Raw genomic sequence first — 23,088 nt, forward strand, 5'->3', positions numbered from 1 at the left:
GACTTCGCTCCTGAGCAGCTGAGCTGGGAGTATGAGAGCTGCCAAGGCCGGATCCCTAATCTCCTTTCGGAGAGTAGATCCAGACCAGGTTTCCCTGGTGGGTGACTCCTCTGTCTTGTCTGCAGTTTGATGGGCTGCCCCTGGAGGAGGAGGCGCTGGAGGGAGACGGGTCCCTGGAGAAGGAGCTCGCTATTGACAACATCATGGGGGAGAAGATTGAGATGATCGCTCCTGTGAACTCTCCTTCACTGGACTTCAATGACAATGAGGACATCCCCACTGAGCTCAGTGACTCTTCCGACACACACGATGAAGGTGGGCATTTGAAAACGGGTCTGGAGTGGCCCTTTCTCTATTTTGAAGGCTAAAAGGAAATCTCTATGTGGGGACTGGAGTTACTCTCTAGGCTTCTGGTGGAAAGATGGGAGCAGAGCTTCCTTAACAAAAGGTACCTGTGTTATTAGTCTACATCCCTGTTTTCAGTTATTTGCTGTAGGAGCCTCTCATAGATAATGTTTTGTTCTGTCATTTAGTCTTGTCACTAAATTTACCCCCTGTTGACATTGGCTTGCCTTGTGGCCCCTACCCTCAAAGACATGCAAGGCTAGGCAATGTGTATAAGCCACAAGGAAGGCGCCAGTCAGCTGCTCCCTGGAAATAATTAGATTTTCACAGAAATGGCCTCAAGATAGTTGCAAAACTTGTTAATGCAAGTTTTGTAGCATGGGATGTTTAGGCCCAGCTAGAAGAAAAGGTATTGCTGAGTCAAATAGAGTTTGGAGACTCCCTTGTTTCTCTAATTTTTGTAAGCAGGTAGCTTCTAACTTCATGCCTGCGTAGGATTAGCTTCTAGGACCTCCTTTGGGAACATGCTGCTTCTTACCTTCCATGGAGAGAAGCCAAATTCTCAGCATTCAAGAAATCAATTGATGGATTTCCTCCATTGAATGAGAGGTCTGTTATGACTAGTGAGCGTATGAACACAGTGCTCCCTTGTGAATCTGTGGACACCTCTCCTAGGGGCCACCTGCAGTGGTTTTCTAACCTTTGGTTGGTTTACCCACCCCCATGTAGAGTCCAGGGTCAGCACAAATGACTGCATGGGTTGGGTACTGCCTAGTTCCGAGGTGCCGTTCGCATAAACGACGGTGTGAATACCCCCTGTGCTGCGCTTGTGCGGTACCCATCTGTGCAGTCATAGGACTTGACCCTACAGGGTACTTCAGAGTTCTCTGGTTTCCTCAGGGTCCTAGGGGTGCCAGAAAGGTCAGCCTCCTCCTGAGATCACATACCCCCCCACGCAGGTGCAGTAATTAGGGACTGAGGGGTCCCAAGGACTCAGGTGGAGCACTGAGGCTTTAGCAGCTCACCTGTATCCTCAGATGCATTCTCCTGTAGCAGCTGGAAAATTCAGATTACAGGTGAAATTCCCTGGCTGGTGATCTTCTGTATATGGACCATTGATGTGCTGGGAGGGCTCTGCATCCCTGAGACTGAAGGAAGCTCCACTTTTGGAGCCCTCCCACACCTTGCTCTGTGTGCCTCTCATTCTGGTTTGAATTCTTATTTTACTATATGATGAAGCTGTAATCCTAAGTTTAAAAGGGGGAGTAGGTTTTGACTTCATGGTAGAAATAGGCTGCCTTACAGAAGTGTAGTTAGGGGTCATAGCTATTGGGCCAGCCCCAGCCTTAGCAGCAGTTCTGTACACTGATACTTCCAGATTAGTCTACATTCCCTCAAACACACCTATGCCATGGGTTACAACTACAATTTGTTGTTGATTGGAGTTGACTTACAGACTCTCAAAACCCCATTCTTTGGGTTTAGGCAACTTCGAGAAGTAGTCATTTATTTGAATTTTAGTCTAAGATCAACTGAATTAGGGAGGTTTGAAAGTGTAAAAGCAAATCGTACATTCCCAAACACCTTGTAGAGAAGGAATGGGCAGAGTGTCAACTAAAGGAAATGGTGTGCATCCCAGCAAAGGAAAGAGACTGAAAGCAAAGTCTTAAACCGTGCCCATGAGCTCAGCTATCCTGCTCTGTAGTCTCTCCATACCCTTGGTGGCTGTGCCCATGTTAGCCAGAGACATAAGTTGGAGGATGTCCCTGGGGCCCCCTGCCCCTCCGCTGTCACTGTCTACTTCCTGATCCTCTCTTCTGTGCAGGGGAGGTCCAGGCCTTCTATGAGGACCTGAGTGGCCGGCAGTACGTGAATGAAGTCTTCAACTTCAGCGTGGACAAGCTCTATGACCTTCTCTTCACCAACTCACCCTTCCAGCGGGACTTCATGGAGCAGCGGCGCTTCTCTGGTCCGTTCTGCTGGGACTGTACCCCCCATTCCTCCCTCTTCGTCCTCGCTTCTTCCTTCTCTACGTTTGCTTCCTTCCCTTCCTTGTTCCTCTTCCCACACACCCTCCTTCCCTCGGCCACCTGAGGGCCCAGGCACCCTCTCTCCAGCCTTCTGTGGTGTGGGAGCTCCCTCAGGCCCTGTTGCCCTCCCTTTTCACCAGCACTGCAGCTTCACCCTTGCCCACTGCACACCAGGCACTTGATGCCAGCCCGTAAGACCTGCCCTGTCCCTGCCCTCACAGGGCTCACCGTCTAGCAAAGCACAGCGGCTCTCCGTCGCTGGCAGCACCCACTCTATGCCATGCTTGTGACGTTGTCTCATTCAGACCTCATAGCTACCCTGTGTGTGGACACCGATGAGGCTGCTGGAACTCAAACTGTTAGTGCTTGCCTGACCTCACGCAGCTAAAAAGGAGCTAGGCCGGGCCTCACATCTGGGATCTGGGGGTTCATGCTTTGACCCTCTGTGCTTCTGCCTCCTTCCCTTCCCCCAAACTCTTCCCACAGCAGGGACCTGTAAGCATCCAGCCGTTACAAAGCATTTGGGCATCAGCGATCCTGTGTGCCAAGAGGAGAGGGCATGCTGAGGGCACGGGGAGGTTATGGCTTAGAGGAGAGGACTTGTTCCCAAGGGACCCTAGGTCCTCGCCACAGTAACGCCAGTGTTGCCAGCACCCCCGTAGGTGGCCCCAAGACCTCCTGTCCCAGCCCCAGGAACAATCAGCATTCTGGAGCCTTGTGTAGAATTTTGACAATGCTACAATGAGCCTCTTTCTGCTTCGACGACTCCTCCTCTTCCCACCCTCCGCCCGGCCCTCGGGCTCCCATTGGCTTCCTTTTGGGGGCCAGGCAGTAGTAAGCACAGTCCAGAAGGTCACTTGGACGGGAAACTCGGATTGGGGAGGGGGGCTCTGCCCTCCCTTCCTCATTCCAGGGCTCTCCTCTACCCTTAGATATCATCTTCCATCCATGGAAAAAGGAGGAGAACGGAAACCAGAGCCGAGTGATTCTTTACACCATCACCCTTACCAACCCTCTGGCTCCCAAAACTGCCACTGTCAGGGAGACACAGGTGAGCAGAGCCGGCAGATGCACAGAAGAGCGGGCTGGAAATTCCCGTGTTCTGTCTTGAAGGATTCAGGGCAGATGTCAGGAAGGAGTTTCAGGGCGCAAGTGTCATTTTGCCCCAAAGCAGTGGTGGCATCTTGCTTGTTTAGATGCTGCTGATTCCATTGATTCCAGTTCTCCTGTTCAGAAGTCGTGGGGTGGGGTGGGCTGGGGGAGGCGGGAGAAGGTGCTTTTCCAAGCTTCTTGCTCCTCTTCAGTCTTGTCCAATGGACCTTTCCTGCCCACAGACCATGTACAAGGCGAGCCAGGAGAGTGAATGTTACGTGATAGATGCCGAAGTCCTCACCCACGACGTGCCCTACCATGACTACTTCTACACAATCAACCGCTACACGCTCACCCGCGTGGCTCGCAACAAGAGCCGACTCAGGTGCGCTGTGTGCAGGGCGCTGGGCAGTCAGACGGGGGTCCTTACCTTAGAGAACGTTCATTTGCTCCTGACGGGGAAGGCGGAGGTGGGGTGTGCTTGGCTGCTCACTCTCTTTATTCTGCTTTCTCTCCGAAGCCTTCGGAGGCTCACCCACCACCCGGTTTTGAAAGAGTTAATTATTCTGTCCACTCTGTACATCTTGTTAGTAAAGCTTGTATAGCTACTGCTATTTATTGGTTGTGTATGGCTCATACAGTATAGTGTACGCGCTTTACCTACCTTCGCCGGAGTCTTTAGAATGACTCGAAGAGGTGGATTTATCTTCATTTTTCAGATAAAACTGAGTTTCGTATAAGTTAAGGAACTTTGCCAAGAGCCATGTCTTTAGTAAGCACTGAAACCCGGATCTTAGAGTTGTAAACCTGTGCTCTGTCCACCATGCTGTGTGGATTGCCATTAGTGTTAGACTGTGAGCTCCACGAGGACAGGAATTCCATTCCACTCACACTTCCTTCCCAGCACCCAGCTGGGCCTGCACTTATCAGAGTCCAGAGAACACTGATTGAGTAAATAATTGGTTCTGGGCACTGTGATGTGCCTCCAAAGGAAGGAAGAAATTTCGACCCTGACATTTTAAGAAACTTGTAGTGTAATTGAAAAGGCAAGACACACACCCATTTGAAAATCATCAGACCGTTTACCTGTACCTTAGACCAAGTTTTTTTGGTTGTAAGGAGCCAAAAATTCACTGATGTAGTTCAAATAAAAGTTTAGTAAAAGGTTGCACAAGGATCTTTTGGGCTTCAGCAAGTGCGCATCAAGAAGGACCTTTGTGCTTCATGTCTATATTCTCACACTTTGGGAGGCTTAGGCAGGAGGGTTGCTTGAGCCCAGGAGTTCAAGACCAGCCTGGGCAACATAGTGAGACCCTGTGTCTGCAAAAAATTGAAAGTTATCCAGGAGTGGTGGCATGTACTGTAGTCCCAGCTACTCGGGAGGCTGAGGTAGGAGGATCGTCTAAGCCCAGGAGTTTGAGGCTGCAATGAGCTATGATTGCACAGCTGCACTCCAGCCTGGGAGACAGAGTAAGACCCTATCTCTTAAAAAAGAGGGCCTGCATCTTTTTCATTCTCTGTTACTTTTTGGGGATTGGGTGTTCTGTGCGTCCTCCTGAACATGTACTCCTCCTTCAGCCTTCCTTCTCTTCCTCCTGCGTTCTTTTGTTTTCCTTCCTTCTCTCTCCCTCCTATTCTTATCCTTTCCTCCACAGTGCCTAGGTTTCTTAATTCCGGGTTCCTCAGAAGATCTTTCAATTGCGTCTTTTCTCTGCAGCCCTGCAGAGGTAGCTGGTTGACCTTGAACAGACCATTATAGGAAGGTGCCCATCCACAATGCAGTCAATGGTTGTTGAGTTGGGGAGTGAGGTGTCTCCAAGTACAGGCATTGTCCCATTGGGACATGGGTGGAGGTGGCATCCCTGAGGAGGGGGATGAGGGTGGGCTGGCAGCCTTAGTCACAGGGTGGGATGGGGTGGGATGGATTAGCTGGGAGAATATTGACAGATGCGGATGAACCTAAGGGGGAGTCAAAGAGCAGGGCTGCTGCATAGGAGAGAAAAGAGCTGATACTGCAGGGGGTATGGGCAGAAGTGCGACCAGCAACTGGGAGCGGGAGTACTTGGAAAAGAGCAAGAGCCGGCGAAGTCTGGGGTGCAGTGGAGAGGCAGGAGGCACGGCCAGCAGTAGGTGATACTCTTTTTTTCTTTTTTTTTTCGGAGACAGGATCTCACTCTCTTCCCCAGGTTGGAGTGCAGTGGTGTAATCATGGCTCACTGCAGCCTCAGCTTCAACTTCCCAGTAGCTGGGACTACAGACAAGCCCCTGGCTAATTATTTTTATTTTTATTTTTGTAGAGATGGGGTCTCACTATGTTGCCCAGGGTGACTGATGCTTTTAAAGGTTAAAGTCATAAAACCCCAGAACTTGACTTAGACTTAAAAGTCTCTAGAGAAGGAGAGAAGGACCCTGATGAAAGGATGGGCCATCTTACTTTCTTTCAGTATCAGTTTCTCAAACGACTTGAACCTCAGGCAGAGCCTCCCCTTGCCTGGCAGGCAGGCTGCTGGGCCCTATGTGAGACCCCTGAGAGGAGGCAGTGTGCCATCATAAGAGAACTCTGGAGTCAGAACCCTAGTTGTTAGCCTTTGCTCTGCTTAAGTATCCATGCCTCAGTTTTCTCATCTATAAAATGGGGATAAATCCACCAGCTCCACTGAGCTCAGAGGGTGGTCCTGGAGATCAGATGATGTGATGGATGTGGAAAGACCTTTTAACTTACAAAGTTTAGTACAAATGTGAAGCGGCTTTGGCCTTAATCCTGAATTTCCCTTTTCCCCGCAGAGGCAGGTCCACCCAGGGAATGACTGATCTTGTCTGGCTTACTCCTCAGGGTCTCCACAGAGCTGCGCTATCGAAAACAGCCCTGGGGGTTAGTGAAAACCTTCATCGAGAAGAACTTCTGGAGTGGGCTGGAGGACTACTTCCGCCATTTAGGTGAGCGCTGCAATCCTTGGTGCAAGCCGGGCTGCAGAGACGATAAACTGCACTCCTGCTGCCCACCATTCAGGGGAATGGTGTTGAGAATAGAGGCAGAGACTGAAAGGTGAAGTCGTTTCCTGAGGTACCCACGCCTGCTCCCGATGTGGACACCAAATTTGGCATGTGTGTGGACACGTGCATTTTTCAAGACTGTGTCTAGGATGTTTAGGAGATCTTTGAGGGATCTATAACACCCTTCACCCCAAAAGGAACCACAGACCTAGTGACTCTGTGACAAGAAGTATTTGTAAAATGCCTGTGAATGCATCTATTTAAGAAGTGTATGCCCCAGATTGTATACATGAGGGTGCAGATATTGGGAGCATATGGTTCCTTGCAGTGCTGAACAACCCCAGAGGAAGGGTTTGACTGGGGCTGGGTCCCAGAAGTACCTCCTGAGGCTCAGGGGCATCTCTGAGGGTCATCAACCCACCCACCCAACTTCCCAGAATACAGAATAGGAAAATGGTTCTGCAGAGAGTTGCATCTGGAGGGCTGAAAGTAGCGTCTCCTGTGGCCTTTTCTTCTCTGATAGAGAGCGAGCTGGCCAAAACGGAGAGCACCTATTTGGCTGAGATGCACAGACAATCTCCCAAAGAGAAGGCCAGCAAGACTACGACGGTGCGGAGGAGGAAGCGTCCCCATGCCCACCTGCGAGTCCCTCACCTGGAAGAGGTGATGAGCCCGGTCACCACGCCCACAGATGAGGATGTGGGCCACAGGATCAAACATGTGGCAGGTGTGTGCCAGGTGGGGACAGGTGGGGTGAACTGAGCTTTGGGCTGGAGCTGCATGCCCGCACCAAGGCACACACATGCACACTCATTTTGCGCCTTGGATATAATTTGTATATAATTTGAACATAAGTCACTAATTCTGAGGCTCCCAATGCTCTGTTTCTCTTTGCTCTTTAAGTTCCTCAGCCCCAACTGAACCCATATGTGTGCTCTAATTAACAAAAGCTGCCTTAGTGTTTATGCTTTCGTGTTGCCCTAGTTCCATGGCTACCTGCATAGGCTCAAGTATGAAGCTTCCAAGTTCTTGGGAAATACACTAAGGAGATCCCACAGCTCAGACCACAGAGATTACCTCATTACACAAAGACCAGGGAGTTCAAGACAGTCCCCCTTCACTTCACCCCCATGGGCCAATCCAGGCTTGCCCTCTCAGACCATAGACTCCCTTAATATTTCTTCCTCTTCCCACCCAGCCATTCACATCCTTGTCTTTGCTGAATCCTGGAAACTTGGGACTCTAAGGGGCCTTAGAGACCAACTAATTGAGCTGGGTAGGGACAGGGGAGGCAGAAGAAGAGGGGAGAGTGCCAGTCTTCTGCATGCCCCCTAGCTTCGCCCCTAGCACTTCCATGTTGCATGTTTTGCCTTTAAGATTTTGACTGACATTGCATTTGAGTAAACTGACTCTCAGAGAGCTTACATGACTTGTCCACCATCATGTAGCTTCCTAGGAATAGATCCAGAGCCAAAAGCCAGCTGTCTTTAGTCCTAGCCCAGTGCCATGTCCCCTCCTGTAGCTGAAGATCACTTTGTCCTGGGCCTATATATCCTGGCTACATGGGCCTGTTGATTTTCTCATTTGTTCAATGATTACCTGACCCAACCTGTGACCTTGCCCTTGAGGATTTTGCCTTCTCCTCTTGGAGAGCTGGCATTGTCTAGCATATCGTTGCTGTCGCAGTGTCGTGGACATTTTTCCATCAGTCTTTGAGGTTTGCTGTTTGACCAGTGTCCCCGCCAGCAGTTGTTGGACTTGTGGGTCACCATGGTGATGGTCTCTTTAATTCTCCCCACAGGTTCCACGCAGACGCGGCATATCCCCGAGGACACCCCCAATGGTTTCCACCTGCAGAGCGTGTCCAAGCTGCTGCTGGTTATCAGCTGTGTGTAAGGGACTCTAGGTTCTCCTATCCTGCCCTCACCACCTTCCCTTTCCAGCCTGGTGCCCCAGCCCTCGTCTCTTGAAGCATCTGAGCACCCTTACTGTTTTCCCTGGTTTTTTCTTTGTCCTCTAGTCTCTGTCTGGTTTGGTTGCTCTGCCTGTTGCTTACCTCTTTGCTTCTCTTTCTGTGCTTTGTTCAGCATTTACTGTATGCTAGGCCTTCAGAAGAAAATGCTTCATGCAGCATCCATACCCTTCAGGGATTCAGTTTCAAGTGGGTGAGAGAGACAGAAGGTTTGAAATTCCTGCACAGATGGTTAAATGCGAACAGAGAAATGCTAGAGGGCATTTTAGGAGTCCATTCGTTCATTAGATGTTCTGAGTGTCTGCTCTGTGCCAGGCACTGAAACTGTGCACTCACAGAGCCCACACGTTGGCAGGGTAGCCAGACAAAATCAATGCCTACAATACAGGAAAAGTGGATGCTTATTTTAATGTAGACTATTTATAATAATTGCTATGATATTATAAAACAGTAGGCTCAGTAACTTGCATAGAAAGATGCCGTGCTGGCCAGGCGCAGTGGCTCACCCTGTAATCCCAGCACTTTGGGAGGCCAAGGCGGGCAGATCATGAGGTCAGGAGATCGAGACCATCCTGGGTAACACAGTTAAACCCCATCTCTACTAAAAATACAAAAAAATTAGCCAGACGTGGTGGCGAGTGCCTGTGGTCCCAGCTGCTTGGGAGGCTGAGGCAGGAGAATGGCATGAACCCAGAAAGTGGAGCTTGCAGTGAGCTGAGATCACGCCACTGCACTCCAGTCCGGGCAACAGAGCAAGACTCTGTCTCAAAAAAATAAAAAAATAAAAATAAAGAAGAAAGATGCTGTGCTAGGGAAAAGTAAAGTCAAAAGAAAGAAGACATACGATGGGAGAACAGTTAGCTCTCTGAGGAACGAGTCCATGCCATCAGCTGCCCAGGGCTTTATTCAACCATTTTGGGCAAGAAGCACTAGGACATCTAAGGACAGCTCTTCCACTTGGCTCAGCCCACTGCACAGTCCCACGCCTTCCTTGGATGGGTGTATGCTTCAAAAGTGTGGGGCATGGGTGGGTGCGAGCATTGCAGCTGGCCAGATGTGGGCTCTACCTGCTGCGCACTGTGCACCAGATTGTCTCTAGTTCAGTCTTGCTTCTGTGACCCTGGCCTCACTGAAGCACTCTCGGAGAGGCAGAGGCAGAGCACAGCCTCACCCTCAGGAAACTGATGGAAGCCCAGGAGTGACATGCTCAGATTTGTACCAAAGAGAAAAATCACTCTGAGCAATATGTCAGATGGATTCGAGTAGTAAAGACTGGAGGTAGGGAGGTCAGTCAGAGTGAGCTGTGGGATCTAGGTGAGAGCAGCTGTCAGGTTGGATGAAGGCCTGGAGCTGGGAGGCAGACTCATCACCCATCTGGTGGTGTAGGGAAGGAAGATGAACTACTAATTCGAGGGACCATACATGGTCGTGTCATTCACAGACATCTGGAATTTAGCAAAGCATTTCCAAAGAAAACATTAACAGTTCCAGGTGTGTCTGAGGTGCCATAGGTTATCCAGGAAGAGGTGACAGATTTGTGCTGATGTGGTCCTGGAGCTCAGATGACAAGTATAAGCTGCAGTCCCTGCTTAATTATCCAGAGCATTAAAGCCATGGTGTGAATGAAAGCATCATAGAGAGTAGAGAGTGTGACAAAGAAGACAAGGTCTAGGATGGCCCTGGGGATCACTTACAGGAGGGGAAGCCATGAGGAACGTAAGGTGGACTCTTTCAGTGACTTTAATATGTCACGTAAAAGTAGATGCAAAATTCTTCTGATGACAGCATAAGAAATGAAGATATTATTACAAAATTAAAAACAAAAGTAACTGTAGGCCGGGCATGGTGGCTCACGCCTGTAATCCCAGCACTTTGGGAGGCTGAGGCGGGTGGATCATGAGGTCAGCAGATCGAGACCATCCTGGCTAACATGGTGAAACCCCATCTCTACTAAAAATACAAAAAATTAGCTGGGTGTGGTGGCGGGTGCCTGTGGTCCCAGCTGCTCGGGAGGCTGAGGCAGGAGAATCACTTGAACCCGGGAAGCAGAGCTTGCAGTGAGCCAAGATCACGCCACTGCACTCCAGCCTGGGCAGAAGAGCGAGATTCCGTCTCAATCAATCAATCAATCAATCAATCAATCAATAAATGTAACTGTAAAACTAGTAAAAGTCACACTTAGCAACATCGATTTAATGTGATTCATGCCATTGTTCTGTTAAATTAAATCTCTTGTATTGGATTTTGGTTTGTAGAGCACTGTAACCTCAGGTTAGTTCTGTGTTTAAGCTCTTTCTGCATTTTGACTTTAAGTGGAGAAGGCCTGCACTCCTGAGCAAATTGTATAGCATGTTATCAACTCACCTTTTGGTTTTGTAAGTTTAGAATGATCAGACTCTAATTCAGTGCTACAGGATCCAGGCGGAGTGTCTGCCGACAGCCTGCATGTGGGACGGGCTGACACAGCACAGCTTGCCCTGTGTCTGGCAGACTCTTGCCCCCACGTGCCTGCTACAGCGTGACTCAGCCACCTCCTTTCCCTGTGTCGACCACTGTGCAGCCTTCACTCAGACAGCACACAGGGGTATCCCTTGACCTTCACTTAGCACAGACAGGATTGCAAACATAAACCCAAATGCAGGCACCAAGATCGTGAGCAGGCTGTGCCAAAGAGGCGGGTGTTCAGATGACCCAGTGTGTGCTGATAAAATTAAAGACCATGGCATTGAAATTCAACACAAAAGTTTTAAAGGCCTTGCGGACAACTCAGAGAGGCCTGAGAAGACAGCAGCGCCAGAAATTTGTGGCTGCCAGTTTAAAGAAGTCTACCTTCCACAGTACCAGAAGCACAGATGAGAAACACAGTACCTCTTGCACAGGCATACGCTTTGAAAACCCTAAGGCATCGCATAGGCTTTTCTTTCTTTGCTGTCTTTTATCCATCTCTCTTTTATCTCTTTTTCTTTCTTTTCCTTTTTTTTTTTTTTTTTTTTTTGAGACAGGTTCTCACTCTGTTGCCCAGGTTGGAATGCAGTAGCATGATTTCAGCTCACTCTAACCTCCACCTCCCAGGCTCAAGCAATCCTCCTACCTCAGCTTCCCTAGTAGCTGGGACCACAGGTGCATGCCACCACACCCGACTAATTTTTTAAAATTTTTTTGTAGAGATGGGGTTTTGCTGTGTTGCCCAGGCTGGTTTCAAACTTCCCAGCTCAAGCAATCCACCCACCTTGGCCTCCCAAAGTGCTGGGATTACAGGCTTGAGCCACCATGCCCGGCCTATCTTCTCGTTTTTTGTCATCTTCTCTCTTCTTATGTGTGTCCACATCTCCCCCATTAGTGATAAGAACTACCCTTTGTGTAGGGCCTATAGTGTGCCACGATATTTTTCAATATATTCCCTTTCATCTACAGAACAATCCCAGTAAGATAGGTGTTACTGTCCCTAGGTCGGAGAAGCTAGGAAACTTGATCAAAAGTTAAGAGAGTTTTAAGTGGTGAGCCAGGGTTTGCATCCAGTTTTGTGTGTCTCTGGATCCTCTCTACCCACGATGATGTCTTCTCTCTCCATCCTATGAGCTTGTAATACAGTGATGTTTAGGCAGCCAGTGAGGCTGAGAGAAGGAGGGAATTCCTGCAGTCTCTCTGTGACTCCTCATTCCCCACAGCCCCTCCAGCCCCTGGATGATCCTTGCCTCCCCTGTCTCTCACCAGTTCTGACCCAGACTCTGGGAAACCTCAGCCTGCTTCCATGATCCCTGCCCGCTGGTATCAGGTTGAGGCAGGGAAGTTTGCAGCTTGCGGGAAGTTCTGCTAATGTCTGTAAGAGGTATCCTTGGCAGAGCTAGGGACCCAGTGGAATTCCTCCTTCCGTCTCACCCTTCAATTACGTCCTAAGGTTGGGTTGGTAAGGGGAATCTTTTCTCAATTTAGCACCCGTGAAATACTAAGAGTCTGTCTGTTGCTTTCTCGTGCCCTGTCCTTGCTGGGTCTTCTCATCCATTGTGTCTTTGCTTCTAGTATTTTTTTTTTCTCATATACTCTCACTCGCTCCCAGCTTGATTTTCAGTGCAGTTCTCCCCTTCCCCACACTTGCCTGTTTCTAACCTCTGCCTCCTCCCCATTTTTCTTCCTTGCTCCCATTAGGATCTGTTTCAGGTACTGGCTCTATGATTACTCCTTTACCCCCTCATCTCTCTTCCTTCCCACCATACCTCTCTTCCCCCAGGTGCCCAGGTTCTGGTGCCTGTGCATCTCTCCTTTCTAGTGCCTTCATCCCACGCCCCTCTCCATGGCTCTCCCCTGTATCCTGGCCCGTCCAGATTAGGTTGCTTCTTTCTCTCTCCCCTGTGCTGCATCCCTCCAGCTCACTCACTCACTGCAATGCTTTGGATGGCCCACTGGTCAGGGACAGCAGCCTCTGGGATGGGGGATGCCCTAGGCTCAGATGACATCTCACTGCTGTTGGTTTTTTCCCCCATGTCTCCTTCCTAGTCTGGTGCTGCTGGTCATCCTTAACATGATGCTCTTCTACAAACTCTGGATGTTGGAATACACCACGCAGACCCTCACTGCTTGGCAGGGTCTAAGGCTCCAAGAAAGGTAATCCTGGCCTCGTCCCCTCACCTCCACCTTCATCCCACCCAGTGCCACGACACCTGTCTCCCAGTCTCCTTGGGACTGCCTCACTGCCCTTGCCCAAGGGATAGCCCTCTGGGAAAACCCCACAGGGAAACTCAGAATCTCTCCCTATAGTTTCAGCCCACTTCTGATCTGGGGCACAGGGGAACCAGGGGCAGTGGGCAGAGGACAAAGCACTCTGATGTGACTCTCTGTCCTTTAGGGGTCTGGGAGCACAGGACAGTTCGCTGAGCATAACTCCAGCTGCTGGGGTACCCCTTCTTCTACCCCACAGGTTACCCCAGTCTCAGACAGAATGGGCCCAGCTCTTAGAGTCCCAACAAAAGTACCACGATACTGAGCTCCAAAAATGGAGGGAGATCATCAAATCCTCAGTGATGCTCCTTGACCAGGTGAGATGCCCACCTTCTCTGCTTGCCCCAGTCTTTGGGAGCGGGGACTTCTTCCCTTATGCTGTGAGAAAGATCCTCGTCTCTATCACCACCCTCCAGACTTCTCCCTCCAATTCATTCTTCCTCCAAGCCATGCATTGTTCTAAATGGAAAGCCTTCCTTGAGTGGGCTGCTAGAAATGCAGGTGTATTCTACAAAATAATAACAATAAAATGACCCACTGAATGTGCACCAGGAAAGCTGTAGGTTAGTTGGAAGGAGAACTCTTTTTATTTCTATTTTTGGTAACCATAACCATCTGACAGGCATTTAAACAGAGAACCCCCTCAACCCTTTTACAGAGATTTGTCTTCCCAGAGGGCATGTCTTTGAGTTTTTTCAAATGTTCACCGCCCCCTCCTTTGACAGTCGGTGGCACTGCACTGATAGTCTGGGAAGATGGCTGTACTTTGTCTTCTTGTCGTAGCATCATCTTTGTTGTACAGTTTGCCTGTATTCCCCCCCGCAAAACGAGATCAACTATTTAGGCAAATCATCCTGAGGCAAAATCAAAAATTAGCCTAGTTTCCTTGGGGGAGGGAGCTTCCTGCTTCCCCAGAATAGTTTAGTATCTTATAATATATGCCTCCATGTGGTTGCCTAGAGAGCAGGAACCTGCCTCTGCTGTGCAAGAGAATTAGAAAGTGATAGACTCACAATTTACCCTGCTACATGACAACTTCTCTCCCTGAAGAGTTGACTTTCTGACGTTTTGTGACCAGCCAGAGATGGCATCCCAGCCTTGCCACTAACTAATTTTGTGACCATGAGCAAGGGACCTTGAGCTTCCATTTCTTCGTTTATAAAATAGGAATTGTAATCGTAGCTTCATGGAACTGTCATCAGGATTTGATGGCATATGGGTGGTGCTCATTAAAATTAAACTTTATTTCCTTGCATTCTTTGGGTCTTAGCTCTAAATAAGGAGAAAGAGGCCGGGCGTGGTGGCTCATGCCTATAATCCCAGCACTTTGGGAGGCCGAAGAGGGCAGATCACTGGAGGTCAGGAGTTTGAGACCAGCCTGGCCAACATGGCAAAACCTTGTCTCTACTCAAAATATAAAAATTAGCCGGGCATGGTGGCGCACGCCTGTAATCCCAGCTGCTTGGGAGGCTTAGGCAGGAGAATTGCTTGAACCTGGGAGGCGGAGGTTTCAATGAGCTGAGATAGCGCCACTGCACTCCAGCCTGGGTGACAGAGTGAGACTTCATCTCAGAAAAAAAAAAAAGGGAAAAGAATCTTAATGCAGCTATCAGGACCCAGTTGGATGTGTTTAGCTTTGTCACTATACTTAAGGAGGGCATTTTTTTTTTTTTAACCAAAAGAAGACAAAAAGCATAGTGAGGAGTTTAGAAGCCCTACCATTTCAAGAATGGTTGATGGCACTGAGGACAAACCCAGGAGAAGGGAACACGGGGGTGAGGAGAACAGGGTGGTCTTCAGACATCTAGGCCAACAGGTGTCAAGGGTTAGACTTACTGAAAAACTCCAGAGCACTGAACTTGGGCTAGAAGTTTAAGAAAGTAATTTTTCTTCATCATCAACTGCAGACAACTTGTGGCTAATGCTGTCCAGCAATGAAACAGGCTGCTGTAGAGAACTGAGATTCCAACATTGAAAGTGTTCAAGGGGTAACTAGATGATGATGGATAAAGAACTTATCGATTAAATTGGGGCATTTGGACTAGATGACCCAGGGGTCTCTTCCAACTCTAGAATTCTATTTCAGAACGGGGCCCATTAACTTGGGGGTTGGGGCTGTCAGACTTACAGCCTAGTGGACTCTACACGATAAGTATTAAGAGAGTTGTTTTGTTTCAATCTCTTTAAAAGTAACTTTTAAAATAACAGAATGGCCTCCTCCTCTGTCTTGAGCAGAAGATATAAATGAACTAGAGAGAAGAAAGTGGTAGACTAAGCAGGGAGACCAGACTTTCCCCAAATCTGTAACCATTTACCCCAGAAATGTTGTCTTGTGTTGTAACAGAGCAGTTTACCCAGAGACAGTATGTAAATATGTGAGTATTTAAATATGTGGTGTGATGGGCCATTTTAGAATTCTCCTGCCGGGCTCCATTCTAGTCTCCCATTTAGACTGCAGTCTGTGACCTAAAAATGTTAATTTGCTGATGTAGGTACCTAATAGGAACCTACCCAGTTCTCTGCGTGGTGCCCCTGGGTGCACAAGAGAAGGATTAGACACAGTTCTAGTCCTAGCAAACATGAAACCAAGCAACGAAAGATGACTGAAGTCCAGAGCCTGAGTGTGCTGTGTGAGAGACCATGAAGGAGAGGGATGACTGAGAGCTGGAGAAAGTTTGGATTTATTCTGAGCCTTAGCAGATGGGTGAGATTGGCATAGGCAAGAGCACAAAGATTCCCAGGTGGGGGGAACAGTGTGGCTAAATGTACAAAGACAGGCATGTGGTATATTAGGGATCATCAGGGAAACCAGATGAAACGAGTAGATCAAGTCAGTGACAGCCTGAGAGGCTCTTTGTAGCAGTTGAACACTTCAAGAGAGTTCTCGATTCAGCACTGAGACCCAGTAAGCCCTACCCAAGGGCTTCCCATGCTAGATTGTCTGTCTCCTTTCTTTCTTCCTCTCTTTTTTTCTTTTATTTCTCTCTCCCTCTCCTTTTCCCTCTCTGTCTCTCTCTTTTTTTAAGAGGCAGGGTCTTGCTCTGCTGCCCAGGCTGGAGTGCAGTGGTGCAGTCATAGTTCTCTGCAGTTGCGAACTCCCGGGTTCAAGCCATCCTCCCATCCCAGCCTCCTGAGTAGTTAGGACTACAGGTGCATATCACAGGGGCTGGCTAATTTTTAAATTTTTTATAGAGATGGGGTCTCTCTGTGTGACCCAGGCTGGTCTGAAACTCCTGGCCTCAAGCGATCCTCCCACCTCTGCCTCCCAAAGTGCTGGGATTACAGGTGTGAGTCACCGCGCCCAGCCTGACTGTCCCCTTTCTGCTTGAAACAGCGTGCCCAGAGAACCAGCCTTGCTTTAGGTGCCCGACTCTTTTCAGCCCCATGGCGTGGTTGGAGGCCTGCCCTAGGCGGGTGTGGGGAGAGGGCTGCTCGGTGGAGAATCCCACTGAAAGCGCAGACCCAGGCCTGGGGTGGGGTTTTCTGTCTTGCAGATGAAGGACTCGCTCATCAACCTTCAGAATGGCATCAGGTCCCGCGACTACACGTCGGAAAGTGAAGAAAAGAGGAATCGCTATCATTGACAAGGCAGGAACAGGGTGGCTGCAAGAGGCCTGTGCAATACATGTACATAGACCATATAAATATATATATAAATATATATATATATATACAGAATATAAATATATATATTATATACAGATTTTAAAAAAGAGATAATGCCTATGTACCAGGGAGAAGGAGCGGGCCCTCCCGCTCCCTGTGCTGGCCGGAGCAGCGTTTTCCTGGGGTGGAGCAGCTGAGGAGGGCAGGAACCGCCTCTCAGCACTGACCACCCCTGATCTCCCTCCTCCCACCCTCTGTTCCCCACCCCTTCCCTTGCTGGCCATTCTTGGCTCTTAGAAGGGAAATGTTGAGCCAAAGTTATGCCTGTGAAGACCCTAGGGTCTCAAAAAGAAGTCTCAAGACGGCATTGCTTAAGGTGCTTCGTTCCCTGATCCCCTTTTGATTTGTTTCCAAAATAAAAGAGAATCTTTTCTTCCCTACCCCAGGCTTCCCCAGGCATTCTCTTGGGAACACAGAAACATCAAGGGAGCCCAGTCTAAACTCTTAGGGTTGGCCGCCCACTTGATCCGGACCGTACTGAGCCTCAGATGGAGAGGATGCTTGGAAAGCTAGGAAGGCTGCATTGGCGGGTGGCAGGCTCCCAAGACCCGTGTTCTGAAGGATACTCTCCTCCATCACCCCTGCACCGTCCTCCGACCTATGTAGGGTGTGGACGCAGTAAGGGCTGGGAATTTCTTACTTTCCCACCCACTTTCTCTCTGGTCTTCTCCCAGGCTGGATCTGGGCGAAGTGTCACTTTTTAGTGCCTAAAGTCCTATTGTTTTCTGTGCCCTAAGAGCACATTGTTTATTAGCCAGGGTGGAGCATTTTTGACCTTATTAAACCTCTTTTAGTGCTTCTAAGCAAGTCAGGTCTGTGGCTCTGAGGCCTTCACTTGGAGCTGTCAGTGTGATTTCCAGGATAAGTCAGGGTGTGCTGGGCCCTCCAGGATTTGAGAGAGGAAGAGAAGGCCCTCGCTACGTCCGGGGTGCAGGGTTCACCCACAGAACACTGTGAGTGGTGAGCACCACGATGGGTTGCCAGCGTCATTTGCTCTTGGAATGAACCAGCATTCGCCAGTGGAGACAACTGTCTGAGATAGCTTGCACATGGAAAAAGCATCTAAGCCATTGGAGGGAAGGAACTGGCAAAGGTGCATGTGTTTGGGCAGGAAAAGGCCAAGTGAAATCTATGCCCCAAGGGAGTCATTCCAAATCCTGAGTTTCTCAGACTTGGGAATGGGGGCTCTGGCAGGGGGTGGAGTACAAATCCTGCTCTGGTCTCTGGCCCCACAGAGGTGTAAGATCATTAAGGAGTAGAAGGCACTGGCTTCAAAGAGTGAGACATTCAGGGCCTTTTCAGCGTTGGCCCACTAGCACCATGCATTTATCTGAATTCACGGGGCCCTCTGGGCACATTCATCATCCCTCATATACTAACTACTATTTCTTCATATAAGGATCAAAAGAGTCCCACCAGCTCCAGGCAGAGCTTGTGGAGATTCATGAAAGAGTCACAGCCCATTGGGCATGCAGAGCTCTTCAGTCTTGCTTGTTCTTCTCCTGGGCTTCTTGATGCAGGGGCAGAAGGAACCCCAGATGTCCCAGATGTCCCAGAACATCAGCCCAAAAGACAGAAGATTTTATCACTCATCTACCCCACAAAGTTGTATTTTTCTCTTAGAATGGCCTTTAATTCCCTGTGGCAATTACAGTTTCTGACTTTTCCATGTGAAGATAAGGCCTTGGTATTTCCCTAAGGGCAGGATCAGAAAACAGGAAGGTCCATGCCCAGGTCATCCTCCAAGGGAGGAGGGTGAGGAGGCTCCAAGTCATCAGCCAGAGCAGGTATTCCTCCCCTAGAAGAGGAGATGGGAGGAAATGCAGTTTCGTGTAATCCCTGTGAAGAGTGCCTACGCGCACAGCCCAGTGTGTCCTTGTTCAGTTCTTGTCTAGGACTTTGGGTAAGGGACACTGGTAGGGATCAAGGCTCATGGGCTCTGAGCCAAAGAAGGAGGCATGGTGCAGACTGCTGGAAATCTCCCCCTTGGCACAGTCAGAAGCCAAAACTATTCCCAGAAAGTTTTGAATGCAAAAATTGGAGATTCCCGAATTTATTCCATACATAATTATTTACTTAAGTTATTTAATGATGCAAGGTGCCATGGTGGAACCTGTGGGATGACTTTAAAAGGATTCTTTGTTTGGAGTCAAGTGACAGAGCAGACCTGGCCGCGGGGAGTTGTTCTGCTTCTGCTTTACCTCTCAGGACCATTCCCAGCAGGAGAAGGTGGCAGGGAGGGCGGTACTGAGTATGTCAGAAGAACCCTCCTGGTTTTTTAGTGATTTGAACCCAGTAGACAATGTGTGCACATAGGGAATGCGCTTTAAGAATTGTGGGTCTCTTGTAGGCTCTCTCTGTTCCAATAATTTTTTGACTATCATACCAGGAGAAAACCAACAACTCTATTCATTCCCAAACAAAATCTCTTCCCCCTTGGTTAATAGCTTGTGAAAGAGATCTTAACTCACCCTTGCAGATAAGTCTGGGAGTGAAACAAATAAATAGCATTGTATTCCTGGCCATTAGCCTAGCTAGTTGCTGTCTACAAGGGAGCATCAAAAAATCACTACTTATGTAACTTCTTCCAGCCAGTGCTTTTTGTGTTTGTTTTTGTTTACTAGGGACACACAGGAGTCTTTCTGTAATGACTTATGTGGTACAATGTTTGAGAGTTTGCACTCAGTTTTAAAGAATTTGCAGTTTCTAACGAGGTGAAGAACTACTATAGGATCTAAAGTTCCATTACAGCTTACTGTGAAAGCATTGACAAGACTGGCCTCAGACAAGCTAATCATGGGTGTGACTCTCTCCCTTCCCCATCCACCTCTTTGGGGACAAGAGGATTACATCTCAGGCCAGCAAGATCAGCTGCTTGAAGCTCTGTATAAGAGCACTGCACTGATGGTTTGGAGACCTGGACCTGGGTCCTGACTTTTCCACTGACTGAGCTCTGTGGCCTTGGGCAAGTCATGCCCGTCTCTGAGCTTCAGTATCCTCCTGTCACAGGAGGGAGTGGGGCTAGATCATCTTTAAGGTAGGTTCTAGCTTTGACATCATCTTGGGGGTTAGGCCAGAGGCTGAGAAGACTGAGTGGAATTTCTCAGTTACTCTGCCAGGAGGGAACAAGCCCAGAGGCTGAAGCTTCCCAGTATTTAGAGGCGTGGTAGGGCAGTGTTTGCATTCCCAGGAGACCCAGGGTGGTTAAAATATATTCTTTAGGTGGCTCGGAGGGCTGGGGACGCCCAGTAGAGTGGGGGGGGGGGGGGGAGAGAGAGAGAGAGAGAGAGAGATCGAGCGAGCTTGATGTATTGCTCAGTATTCACCTAGAAGAGTTTCTTCCTTCTTTGGCCTAGTTTGTGGAGGGATCTTCCTTTGGACTTTCTCTGAGTTGGGAGAAGAACATTCTTTTCAATGGAGCTCATCTTCTATCTCTAGGCTCTGTGAAGCCTTTCATCTGTCTGTCCTTCCTCCTTACTGGTAGAAGAAACAGTGGAGAGAAACCACTTCTGGTCCTAGCACTTCTCTTTGGTCTAGATAGGGTTTGGATTTAGTATGAAGCTTTGGCTAAAACTCTTGGGTTTGCCTTAGAGCACTGACACTAAGAACCTACACTGACATGGCGAGGACCAAGAGAGCTCAAGAGGAGTGCTCTGTGAGAAGTGGATTCTCTCCGTGTCCCTGCCCCCACCCAAACTTGAACTCTACCTATTACATTTCCAGGCAGCATCCCTAGGATGAGGTCCTGGAGAAGGGACTAGGGGAAGTATCTTTCTGGATGCTTGTGGTCCCAGAAGGGTACTTTCTGTGCCATACCGTGTCGCTGCTTTAAGCTCTGCAGGGCAGCCAAAGCCAGCCCTTTTCTCCTACTGCCCCCAGGAGAAATAGCACTCTTCTCCCTCCCCCAGATGGCAGGGCTCTGGTCTCCCTACACCTCATACCCTGCCTGCCTCCTCCAGGAGGAAACTCCAGGGCCCCTTCCTGACTCTCCCCACCCTCACCACTTGTCTCTAGGCTATGGGACAATCATCCCATTCACCACTTCACATCCTTGACTTTCATTCCCCCAACCTCCAGCAGGTTGGCCCCAATCCCCTTCACCTCTGTGTTTTCTTCCAGAAGATGCATTTTGGGTCTGAGAGGAGCATTTTCCTGGAAGGCCATCTTTTAAGACCCCTGCTTGCTGTCATAGTGCAGAGCAGGAATTTGCACACTGTTTAGAGAGCTCCCTTCCCACCGCTCTGCCCAGCCTTGTTACCTCACTTCTGCTCTGGCCATGGTTGTGAAGGGCCCAGCCAGCTCCCTGTTTTGATGTTCTGTGCAACACCTCTGGGGTCTTGTGACTGGAGATCCTCAGCAGGCCCTGGAGCCCGGACTGGAGTCTTGGCAGCTGATGAGCAGCACCTTGCCGGCCAGGAGGAGCTGATGCTGGATGATCTCCCCAACATTCGAAGGCTTAAAGAACATTGTCATTCTTCAGCCCTCCTTGCTTCTCTCAATACAATAAGACATTGCAGAAGCAAAAGGGTGGCCTCTGCTCCAGGCAAGGCAGCTGACTGTCTGGGGCATTGGCCTGGGGCTTGGGTGCCCCGTGCTGAGATTGCATAGTCAAAGCAGCCATTTTTGCCAACAATAGCTTGTGGCTCCCCACATTTTCCTACCCTGCACTTAAAGGCCAGACCACTCTCTGCATGGACCAGACCATCTTCCCAAACCCATGGTGCTTTTTCCCCAACTCAACCTAGACTCCAAGGTGGGGAGGGATGGGTCAGAGGCCATAGTGGCCCCTGGATAATCCTGACATGAGGTGGAGTGGGGTGAGGCAGAGGGAGCAGCCCCAACACCTGCACTGGGCCATCTATGGGAAAGAACACGGGTCGAGTGCAGTCGAGTTGTCTGGCCGTCTGTATTTGGATCTATAACTGTACTTTGCCTGGCGCTGTGCGCAAGGTCGGAACACTTACTGCTAGTACCTAGAAACACACAAGGCTGCCCAGCCAAATCTTAATGTAAAGTAGCTAGAGCCATGGAAGTACAGTATGAATTAAAAAGAAAAAAGTATTGAACTACAATAATAAATGGTGTGCGTGTTTATTGCTTGATTTATGAGTGCTCGTCACCTCAGATGTTTCTGGTCTTCCCAAGTGGACTCACAGCAGGTCCTGAAGGCATGCGTGTAGGTATACTTGTACACACACACACACACACACATACACGCGGCCATCCACCTTCTCACAGGCGGGACGGAGGCCGCCGGATCGACTGGAATGGGTAAGTTTCGGAGTCAGATCTGAGTACAAAGTGCAGCATCACTGTTTACCAGTTGTGTGGCCATACGCCCCATCTGTCACTCCAAGCCTCAGTGTGTCAGAGATAATACATTTAAAAAACACATCGTTCTTAGTATGGCAGCTGGTATTATACTAAAATATTTTCTTTTGTTTTGAGACGGTCTCAGTGTGAACCAGGCTGGAGTGTAGTGGTGCAATCATGGCCACTGCAGCCTTGATCTCCTGAGCTCAAGTGTTCCTCCCACCTTAGTGTCCTGAGTAGTTGGGGCTACAGGCACACACCACCATGCCAGGCTTTTTTTTTTTTTTTTTTAGAGATGGGGTCTCACTGTGTTGCTCAGGCTTGTCTTAGACTCCTGGCCTCGAGTGATCCTCCCGCCTCAGCTTACCAGAGTGTTGGGATGATTAATCTTTTTTTTTGTTTGTTTCTTTTTGAGATGGAGTTTCACTCTTGTTGCCCAGACTGGAGTGCAATGGCGTGATCTCAGCTCACTGCAACCTCCGCCTTCTGGGTTTAAGCAATTCTTCTGCCTTAGCATCCCGAGTAGCTGGGACTACAGGCACCTGCCACCACGCCCGGCTAATTTTTGTATTTTTAGTAGAGATGGGGTTTCAACATGTTGGCCAGGCTGGTCTTGAACTCCCGACCTCAGGTGATCCGCCTGCCTCAGTCTCCCAAAGTGCTGGGATTACAGGTGTGAGCCACTGCGTCTGGCCGATTTTTAATCTTATGATGAGTAGTACTGTTGTTGTAGGAGATTGTGGTGAACTGTGAATCCTGACGATGGTTTCTTGTTGAACTTTTCCCTCTTCGGGCCTTAACACTTCCAGGAAGATGAATGTTGAGAGACTGCTTTGCCTTCTTCTTTTATGTTCCCTAAACTGGTGGAGCTGAGAGCCAGATTGGCTCCTCCCTTCATTAGGTCAGCCTTGCAGGGAGCTCCTTGCTACCTGGTTAGGAAACTTGTTTGATGTCAGGCAA

The 23,088-nt window shown here is 49.2% G+C and overlaps 1 protein-coding gene across 5 annotated transcripts in view; it reads left to right on the forward strand.

The window, feature by feature from the left end:
* LOC112606835 (GRAM domain-containing protein 1B) overlaps window positions 1-21,890 on the forward strand; it is a 277,260-nt gene extending 255,370 nt beyond the window's left edge. For 3 of the 5 annotated variants that reach the window (XM_025357753.1, XM_025357754.1, XM_025357755.1), the window contains 11 exons: window positions 126-315; window positions 2,171-2,314; window positions 3,308-3,426; window positions 3,710-3,852; window positions 6,301-6,404; window positions 6,985-7,188; window positions 8,263-8,353; window positions 12,580-12,591; window positions 12,928-13,035; window positions 13,349-13,466; window positions 16,644-21,890. In XM_025357753.1, the coding sequence (XP_025213538.1) occupies window positions 126-315; window positions 2,171-2,314; window positions 3,308-3,426; window positions 3,710-3,852; window positions 6,301-6,404; window positions 6,985-7,188; window positions 8,263-8,353; window positions 12,580-12,591; window positions 12,928-13,035; window positions 13,349-13,466; window positions 16,644-16,733 (1,323 nt within the window). In that variant the 3' untranslated portion in view covers window positions 16,734-21,890. The remainder of the gene's footprint in view (window positions 1-125; window positions 316-2,170; window positions 2,315-3,307; window positions 3,427-3,709; window positions 3,853-6,300; window positions 6,405-6,984; window positions 7,189-8,262; window positions 8,354-12,579; window positions 12,592-12,927; window positions 13,036-13,348; window positions 13,467-16,643) is intronic. The other 2 variants (XM_025357752.1, XM_025357756.1) reach the window with 2 other exon arrangements.
* Window positions 21,891-23,088: the final 1,198 nt, after the last annotated feature.

The sequence above is a fragment of the Theropithecus gelada genome, chromosome 14 (assembly GCF_003255815.1).
Source record: "Theropithecus gelada isolate Dixy chromosome 14, Tgel_1.0, whole genome shotgun sequence".
NCBI classification, from domain to species: Eukaryota; Metazoa; Chordata; class Mammalia; order Primates; family Cercopithecidae; genus Theropithecus; species Theropithecus gelada.